We start from the raw sequence: 10,510 nt of genomic DNA, 5'->3' as shown, positions 1-10,510 counted from the left end.
CATATACTCAAGTCCCATGAGGCACTGTAAGACTCTGACAGTCACAGGCATGACTCCTAGGGACAAAGGCATAATGGAATTTGTAGTTTCATCACAGTGGAGTGCTGAAGTTGCCTACTCCTGCTTTGTCTCTATGTGACAGTGTGCAGCAGAATCCTCTATGCATTGTGTCACACTCTTTTTGATAAGACCTCTATGATTGATCAAGAAAATGTAATACAATTATGAGAAGACATTGGGTTTATTGGTGGTTATGCTTTGATCCTCTTTATTATTCTTATTAATCTGCTAATCTCACTCTAATGGAAAACAGAGACAAGCGGCCAACTCTGTGAGGAAACATTCATCTTTGTTTCTTTCAAGGTCCCCAGTGTTCCTGGGCTGGCCCGCTAACGTTGCGTGTAATGAGATTTTCTGGCTGGTTCAGGTGGACAGCAATACATTCTATTACTGCTTTAAAGTCAACCTAGTGTCAGATAGATTTTTTTTATATTGAATACATGCATGCTAAGTAATGCACAGGGGTAATACTACCAATATATTAACAGTAAAAAGGTAAGAAAGGAGCAGATAGGCCCAATAAAGGACGAAAACGGGAAGTGACAAGGAGAGGGCCGAGGCGCTGAACAATTTTTTCTCCTCAGTATACACTCAGGAGGGAACCGATAATATACCGTGGTTGGACTTGATGGACGTATGTCTTTATTCAACCCCAAATACTATGTAACTGTGTAACTATGTAATACAGGTAATTATTATCTCTCATAGAGATCACAATACTTCCTCTGACAACGCCTATGTCTGCCTGTCCTTCCTGAAGGATGGAGCCATCTTTGTTCAGGCACTATTCAGGGTGTGTAGCTATGTCCTGGACTGAGATGTCAGCTCTGAGATGACACAGTCATGTAAACTTGGTGTCTTTGCAGTTTTTGGCTCTGTTCACATACAGTATTTCTGACACAGATCAGCCTCTCACCTTGTGTCTTGCTACAAAGTTACAATGTTGCAGTCAATTTGGAGGGGGAGAGGGGACTGTGCGCACCTTTAGGCTACCTTCACATGGGAACTTAGTATCTCTGGTGGCAAGAATCATGGATTCCTACAGTGGAGACACTTCAGCCCTATGCACACTTTGTGCAAACAGCCACGGCTACAGAAAGATTTGTACTCTGTACAAATCATTGACCAGCAAACATAGAGCCTGACCAACCCTAGATGGATACTGTTTGTGTCCAGGAATGGTAGTTCTAGCTAGTTTGCTGCTGTGTCTAAAAACTGCATTTAGCTGCATCTGAATGCTGCAATCTAGCCAGCTCTTGCTGCCTGTGTCAATGTAGCCTAAAAATGAATTTACAGAGGCCATAGAAAAAAATCCAGTTCCTGCGCTGTTAGTTAGCATTCTGTCTACATTCCGACCACTCACTTAGCTCAGTGCAGTACATATGCTCTATTGTTTAGGACCGCCAGCCAAGCTCGTGCTTTGACAGTCCATGTGCATCGACTCCAACCTTAGTAAGGGAGCAGGCCTCACAGGCTACACAAACTGTTTACTCTTACACAAGGCTGTAGCAGCTGATCTTCCAAAGAAAGAAGGAATATAAAATCTCCCGTTACCCTGAGGAGAACTGTGGGGAGAAGCCTTAACCCCATAGTTCTCCTTTAACAATAACAGAAGAGTTAGCTATCATCAAGTGGCAGCAGGTCTTATGAGTCTTGTCTGCCTAGAGCAGCCTAGAGTCAACAAGTGTGCAGCTGGGGAATGTGCTGCTGCATGTCCACACAGGTAGTGCCTGCACACTGCCTGCATAGTCCCCATGCTTGGAGACTTCATTTCAGTGGGCAAACATCAACAGCACACAATATTGCAGTGACAACCACTTCCACGCTCTCCGCCACCGAACGAGCTACTGCACCGACATGCACTTCTGTTTTTATCCTATTCAACGAACCGACCCATTTCTTCCTGGTAATAATAATATATGAAGACACATGACATGTGAAGGGGGAGCAAGTATCAATTCTTTGTGGAATCAGATCGTTTTGTGTTCTATGGAATAATCCGCTCAGACTTGACAAGCACACATTTTTCCATGTGATCACTTGCAATGAAACACTTAGGCTCACACATTACCGGTTTTCCGCACGTATGCGTTAAAACATAAAAAATAATTAATTCCAATCTATGTTGTTCACACTTGCACAATGTCCGCACGGTACGAAAACACGCATCGTGCAAAAAAAAGTCCAAGTGCGATATTCTGGGCGGATTCCGTGCGTTCCGGCTACAGTAATGGTCGCAAACGTGCGGAATCTGCGCATATGTTAAAGTTTGCGTGGTTTTTTTGCTATGCAAAACGCTAACACTTTGTGTAAATGGAGCCTTACAGGGTCTCCTGGGCAAAACAAACCATGACCTGTGCCTTTGTTCTTCTCTGCAGGGCTCGCTCCCATAGAGCTCTTGGAATTATTGCACCTTTGTGGCAGACTGCTTCTCAACCATTCATACTCTTTATAGAATCATTATCTGTCTTATAGGTCACAATAGAAAATGTATTATCAGCAGGTGAGGCTTCAATAAAAACTAACGTTTTCGGATTCCAAAAGCGTAGCCACATGAATTTGCTTTAAAGAACTCCAGGATCATTTCAAATTAACCCTTTTAATTGGGCTACCCCTACACTGCAAAGGTTCAGTGATTGTTTGGTTTCAGGGTGAAAATAAAGAAGATATAACGTCCTGATCCTTGGTCCCACCTAGCTGCTAGACCGATCCTCGGTGGTCTAAGGACCCATGACATCATGACGCGTCTAATGTAGGTCTATTAGACATGAGGATGCTGAGGGACATACCACAGCCAGAGCAGAGGGAGGTGAGTGTATCTCCTTTAGTTTCACCCATAGACCAAAACAAGCAGCTAACCCTTGCAGTGGTGGTATCCCCTCTCCAAAGGTTAATTTTAATATATCCTGGAGTTCTTCTTTAAGTGGAATAATAATTGTTTTGATTGGATAATCAGATTAAAGCATGCATATGCACATGGTGACAGCTGCGTGAAGTTTAGACTATTCCACGTAACTGAATAAAGTGGGTCAGAAGCACTGGGAAACTAATGTAAATTGCAATTCATCTGTATACATAGTGTCTATGGCTTACCTGTTTCCCATCCAGTGTATAGATGCGTTTTACCACTCCAGAATCCAGTTTTATGGCGTCAGTTATATCAGTGAGAACTTGCTCAAAAGAATGGGCTGTTTTCTTGTTGAGGAGAATGCGGACAGCCTTACGGGGCTTCACCCCACTTCTGATGATGGTGACAAGCTTGGGCCTGATGAAATCTTTGTTATCTCTTCCATCAGAGGTGCCGGGCTTAACGGAAGCCAGAGGCTGCGCTGAGCGAGGGCTGGGTATGGTCTTCACATTCACTGACCAGTTGGGATTTACATTCTTTGTGTAATCCAATTTTTTGAAAGGCTCAATGGATCCGCACACATAACTTTCACCTGAAAGAAAAGAAATGTTGATGTAATTTCATTACATGTTTGAGTAAAGGCTGCCCATTAAACTGTGCAACTCTTGGAAAAATATGTCTGTGAAGGCTTTCTTTTATTGGGGCCATTGTATAGCTGTCCAATGACAGGGCTGGGAAAATTAGACATTATCTATCACCCAGATAAGGTACCTCCGGTTTGAATACTGAGGACATCTGGTGACAGAAATAAATCACTGTAGGGTGCAGTACCAGACAGGAGGTTAGTACTGTAGCCAGAGCAGTTTTTTTTTTTCTTTTTACATTTTTTAAACTACAGAGGAACCTGTATATATATTTAAAAAAAAAAAAGTTGAGCTTTAGGTCCCATTTACACTTGCGGCACTCATGAATGTGCATCACATTTTGGCGTATTTGTCGCACATCAGCATAGGCAAGCCCCTTCATTTCAATGGGCTACCCTATGCATGAAAAACACAGCAAAGAAGCTTATTTAACAGTAGGAGCTTTGTGTGGTTGTTGCATGGTGACATCCACTTTCCTTGCTGTGTTTAGGGGGGCATTCACAAATAATGACATTGCAAGTGCAACACTGAAAGGTTTCTCGCATTTTGTGAATGTGCGCAAGTGTGAAAGGGCCTTAAAGTGCAACTGTGGCTAGGCTATGGATATTACAATACATACAATACATATATAAGCCTGTCCTGATCCCTATATGTGCAAGAAGTAATACATTTAACAGCAAAAAACCTTTTGCTTTCATTTTAGCAGCTCAGGTCATTCAGCACCCTCTCCCTGCCACCTGCCTGCTTTCTAATCTCTTATGTAAACCAGGCCTGAGGATAGAACATTGCTGAAACTGGACATGAACTGCCTACTCAAGTAATTGCAGCTACAGAGGTCACTAAGGACTTGTTTTAAAGCCTTTTAACAGCTTTTTAAAAATATATAAATAATTGAATGTCAATAGCCTGGCAACAGGCATGCTTAGGCCCCATTCACACCTATATTTTTAGGTGCCATTACGGATTCCTGCGTCAGGGACTTGCAATTCTTGCAGCAGGAATCCGTAATCTGCCATTTACAAGCGGCAGCTGTTACCCGTTCAAGTTAATGATCAGGTGACAACCGCTGCATATAAAGGCTGGCATACTGCATGTAATCGTTGAATGTGATACAGGAAAACGTAAGTTCCAGAAGCAGGAATCCCTAATGACACCTAAACATATAGGTGTGAACGGGGCCTAAAAGTCAAGTCATGGACATCTGCTTTGACACATTTCATGAGCATTGAAATGCCTTCAGCATTGCAAAGCAAGTCCAGTTGAATGTGACATACACATACACTTTATGAAACCACAAATCGTAGTTCAAAGGCACAGATGTACAACTTTGTGGGAACAGTTCTAGATGGCCCCTTCCTGTTCTAACATGACTGCGTACCAGTGCACAAAGCAAGGTCCATAAAGACATGGATGAGTGAGTTTTGGGTGGAGGAACTTGACTGGCCTGCACAGAGTCCTGACCTTAAACCGATAGAACACCCTTGGGACGAATTAGAGCGGAGACTGCGAGCCAGGCCTTCTCGTCCAACATCAGTACCTGACAAATGCGCTTCTCGAAGAATGGTTAAACATTCCCATAGACACACTCCTAAACCTTGTGGACGCCTTCCCAGGAGAGTTGAAGCTCTTATAGCGGCAAAGGGTGGGCCAACTCAATATTGAACCCTACGGACTAAGACTGGGATGCCTGTAAAGTTCATGTGCGTGTAAAGGCAGGCGTCCCAATACTTTTGGCAATATAGTGTATATAAATCATGTTAACCAGATCAGATTAGGCCTTAATTAGTATTGAATAATTAATTGTTCTCCTTTCAGCAAATCAGATTCTTCTTCCTATGCAAGGTCTGCTTTTTAAATGTGGCTCCCCTGCCCCTGAAAAGCCTAATACAACTTAAAAAACACCTGTAGACAGTGGTGTAACTATAGCCATAGCAGCCCACGTACAATAGCCTGGGGTAGAAGGGGCCCCATTAGGTGGGCTATTCAAGAAAACTAAACTGTGTGGTTTCCAGTATAGAAGAGCTGAAGTCAGGATCGTCTAGTCCCAGATCTCCCTCTATGCAGGAAGAAGCATTATCCATCTTAGCAGTGTAGAATTATTGCCCTCTGAACTTCAGGCTGCGTACAAGTGATCTCAGCAGCATCACCGGAATCACTTGAAGCAGGGCTAAATGTAAAAAAAAAACTACCCGCCTGGCGGCTGTGCCGCCCCTCTACTCCCTGCCACAGGTACCTTGGTGGCCCTCTAGGAAATCCGGCCCTGAGCGCGACAGCTGGTTGTTTTTTTTCTGTTTGGAAAGGAAATGCAAAGCATGTTGCTCTAGCTCTAGTGATCCTTGACTTTTACATTGTCACAAGGGTTAATAAAAAATGCAACCTAAAGAAATTCCAGTGTATACCAGGGAATAAGATTAAAACAAGCTGTGAAATTTCATACAAGTAGTATAACAGAATGACGTAAAATTCTTAATTGGACTGATTAATACTTTAGATCTGAATCTGTTTTTAAAACTGAATTCCAGGCAAGCAACTAAATACACAGATCAAATACATGCAAAGGAGCTGATTTACCAGCCAATAGATTTGTATTTCTGACCATCCAGTCCTGGGATTTACATAACTCTACCACACAACAAGAACAGAAGACCTCTCAGTTGCATAATACTCACGGGTCAGGTCTCCTCCCTACTCCCACCCTGTGACTGGACAGTGAAAGGAGAAGCAGTAGACCTATGAGCTCCAAACAGCATCCTTCTTGTTAGCTACTGTACCGGGGGTGCAAGAGACTGGTACCAGTCAAATTCGTGTATTTTTTCTTACATGTAAAAAATACATTTAATGATATATTGATGAATGAAAAGCTTCATTCATTTAATTTTAATTAATTTATATTTTAACTTTACCTGGAGTTTAGCTTTAAAGTATACCTGTGGGCTGCTATTAATGTTACAATGCCATTTCCTTGGCCGTGTCCGGCTTAATTACTTTTGAGTCACAAACTTGAAACAAGCACGTTGTCAATGATTGCCACAATTCCCCATCAATATGCTTATCCCAGGTCAGTGACACAGAAATCAGTGAGGTCAAAGCATCAGCATGCAAGCCAGGGAAAAAACAGTTCAGCCATGGCAGCCTACATAATTCTCTCATGACAGGTATACTTTAATTCTCCAGCAAGTAGATCCACTACTCACTTGCCTTATAATCACCTTGCATTACACTGAACAAAGCCCTTGGCTTGTAAAAATGAAATTTATGGCCAGTTTCAGACAAATTTATTGCTGCGTATCTTAACAGCCATGTCTACTGCTGCCTCTAAAGTCCAGTCAACAGCTGTGCTCAGCTTATTAAGTCATCTGTGCCCGTCTGATGTAAGATGCTACTCTTTAAAGCAGTTCTCTGACTCCAATACACATTTGTTAGCTGACTCTGAACGTTTTGTGTAGTGAAATTGAGAGGCCTCCAATGCATATCACCCACAATGCTGGAATGCTGGAATTTAAAGCCACAATACCACCTTTTGTGCAAAATGTGATATTGTTTACTAGTCGCAGCGTTTCATACGTTTAGTATAAATTTCAGCATAAATTACATTAATTTGAGTATAGCAAACTTTTTATAAAAGTGTATAGTATGATACATTTAATGTAAGAAAGACAAGTATCTGCTTAATCAAACAGAAGAACATCTGAAGAACATACCACTGACTGAGAAAGGGTGCTCTATTAGGGCTTATATAGGGATAGAGATGAGTCCACTAAGCAGCAGAAGTGTATAAGAATTGATATAAGATTTTTATGAATTTAGAACTGAATCTTCTGTTCACATTTACTGTTGCTTTTGCATGCACTACTTTTTTTCACTGCACCGCAACGCATGGCATTGCAGTACTGCACACTGCGCTACAACGCATAGCCACCAGGAGATGCGTTGGGGTGCCATTGAAATAAATGGCATCGCAACGCACCAAGTGCATGATAGATTCGCTAGATACGTTGTATGATACATAAAATAATATCTAGATAGGCAGAGCCAGCTGTCACTAACGCAGCTTGGCAGATCCAGACATAATTGTCGGGATCCGCTTCAGCTGCGGCGTATCAGTATACAGCGAGCTGTAGCTCGCGGCATACTGTGGCGTCTCAGTATACCGCGAGCTGTAGCTCGCGGTATACTGAGCTTAGGGTGACGGGAGGACGCTAGTTTGTGTCCTCCCGTTACCCTAAGGAGAACTATGGGGAAAAGGCCTAACTCCATAGTTCTCCTTTAATAATGATTATGCCATATCATTCCCATATCACCAATTATGGAAAGCTTTGTGGGAAACGTATGCAATATTTTTGGTATATGAGAGGTAAAACATAATGGTTTCTTATAGTGATGCACCAATACCGATACCAGTATCTGGCGCTCCACCACTGTCCTAAAATTAGAAGTCTGTATTGGTTTAGAAAAATTGTCACATGACACTAAACAAAAAGTATCGGTAATTTGTATCGGTGAGTACTTAAGGAAGTCTTGAAAGTCTTAACCTCCCTGTCTTTTTAAAGGAAACCTTAGAAAAGAAACATGGGGGTTGATAACCTTTGGAAAATGTTAGTTGTCTATCTGGCACTGACTTTGATATTTTCAGTTATTGACCCTGAACATGCATGCAGAAAGAAAAGTCAGAACTCCAGGTCTGCACACTTGTCTGAAATCGGTGTCTCAAAAAGCATTTGACTCCGGCAAAGAAGAAAGTAAATACCTCTTCGATTACAATGCGAGCATGGGTTACAATAACATGGGGGTCAACTAATTCTTTGACCTTGCTCAACAAGGTTTTCAATAAAAGTAAACTTAGCCCTTAACAGATAGATGATGAGCCCATCACTGTGCTACTTCTGCTTCACTGTTCATTCACAGGTGGACAGTAACACCTAATACTCTAAGATGAAAATATGAAATAAGATGGGAATATGGCAGGGAGATATTGCCACTGATGTCCCTAAAAATATAAGAAGCCAGTGGGAGATCCAGACCACCTGACAGACTGATCCTTCAATAATATCTCCATTATAAGCTAGATTTCTTCTCTGTAATCAGACACAGTGCTGTAAAGTAGGTCAATACAGCAGTCCAAAATCTAAAGGAAAGTCATCCAATGTAACTGTAAACCTTGCCTAATGAATTATCAATACACTCTGGTGTATAATGACTGTGTACTAGAATCCGATTACAAGAAGTAAACCAATGAAGTGGACACAATTACTGAGGTGCTATGAGAAATTTACATCCTGAATGACAGATCTCTAAGGAGTAAATGAATCCAGTGCAGCATATGAGAATTTACTTAACAGCATGAAATTAAGAGACAGTTGTCACCAAAAAAAAAAAATGCCATCAGCAATAGAGGAGCTAAAATACTTAACTCCTGGGTGGATGGAGAGTCCTAACTTTGCTTTAAGAGCTACAGCAGTAAAAGACTCACAGTAGTGATGTAGGGTCGGTTAGTGAACAAAAGCACGCAGAGGGGGACCGATACTCAGGATTCTTTAGTCGCTGTAGCTCTTAGCTTAGAGTGTATTTAATAGCCAAAACTTTTCTTTAGGAAAATAATATTGGTTTTGGGTCAATTTAATTTTAGGCCATTCGCACACAACGCAAGCAAAATAGTATATTGCGTATATATACGCGTCTATGCGCGTATATACAAGCGTCTATGTGCGTATATATGAGCGTATATGCATGCACTATTTGCATTCCCAGAATGCATCATTCCTAATGGAAATTTTAATGAACTGTACGCACATACACGCGTATACACGCTGCCCGGGCGCATCTCGGTTCCATTCTGTTTTTGTGCATATATAAGCTACGCAAATAAACGGCTCCATACGCGGCTATGTGTATGAGGCCATTTATTTGCATATGTTGCATTTGGTACAATACGCACGTACGTGCGTATAGGCGCGGCAGATTGAATGAGGCCTTAAACATAAAGGTTATATTTGCAAAGTTTATATTATTTGTGTGACATATTTATTTTTTCAACTAAGCTGATAAAATCTTTTACAAATGCACATTTAATACAAGGTGCCCTATGACACAGAAATCACAGAACAGTATGGGTTTTCTGAAGAGAGCAGAAGGCAGGAGTTGTTTTCTTTAAGACCCAATTGATCTAATTTAAACATTGTACAGTGTAGTCTTAAAGACAAGCAGAGAGTGGGAGTAAGGGCCGGTTCACACCACAAAGTCCGCGTTCCAGAGCGTTCGGCCTCTGGAACGCAAGCCGGTCGGCTCCCTGCGTTCAGGGGCGGGAGGGGGCGTGGTGGTGCATTGAAGTCAATGGCACCGCAGCCACGCCCCCCCCCGTCCGCAGTGCGATCGCCCGCACCCAGGACGCAGGCACATTAGTGCCTGCGTTCTGGTCCAGTGCGATCTGCAAAAATACTGCACGCACTGATGTGCCAGCTTTCCGGGTGTGGGGCATGGCTGCGGTGCCATTGACTTTATTGCACCGCCACGCCCCCTCCCGCCCATGAACACAGGGAGCCGGTTTTCTATCGAATCGAAAATGCCAACGCAGCCAAATTTGCCGACCTCACCATCTGCGCTTGCTCACATACCCGGGATTAACTCGAAAACAGGTATTTATAGTACTAAGTATTCATTTCTAATTGTTCATTCTGAACGTTGATAATATGCCATCCATGGCAGTAAATGATGGGTGGCATTTTATGGCCGAACGCTCTGGAACGCAGGAATTTGTGGTGTGAACCAGCCCTATTTCATGAATTGTAAATTTCAGTCCGTGCTATTGAGCTCTGTATATGGACTTGTCAGCAAAGCAGCTTGGGATAGAAGGTAAAGATGGGAAAAAGCATCTTAAGCTCCACCGGTTGGTTGAAAGTAAGAACATAACATATCCATATGTAATATTTCCTTATTTACCTGGCCAAAAAAGAAAAAAATA

At 42.2% G+C, this 10,510-nt stretch overlaps 1 protein-coding gene across 3 annotated transcripts in view; it reads right to left on the bottom strand.

Moving 5' to 3' along the window:
- DCLK1 (doublecortin like kinase 1) overlaps positions 1–10,510 on the bottom strand; it is a 289,474-nt gene that overhangs the window by 232,865 nt on the left and 46,099 nt on the right. For all 3 annotated transcript variants that reach the window (XM_018554346.1, XM_018554338.1, XM_018554354.1), the window contains exon 3: positions 3,154–3,500. In XM_018554346.1, coding sequence (XP_018409848.1) covers positions 3,154–3,500 — 347 coding nt within the window. The remainder of the gene's footprint in view (positions 1–3,153; positions 3,501–10,510) is intronic.

The sequence above is a fragment of the Nanorana parkeri genome, unplaced genomic scaffold (genome assembly GCF_000935625.1).
Source record: "Nanorana parkeri isolate BGI_ZX_2015 unplaced genomic scaffold, ASM93562v1 scaffold8, whole genome shotgun sequence".
In the NCBI taxonomy this organism is placed as follows: Eukaryota; Metazoa; Chordata; class Amphibia; order Anura; family Dicroglossidae; genus Nanorana; species Nanorana parkeri.
This window is presented reverse-complemented; position numbering and strand designations above follow the sequence as displayed.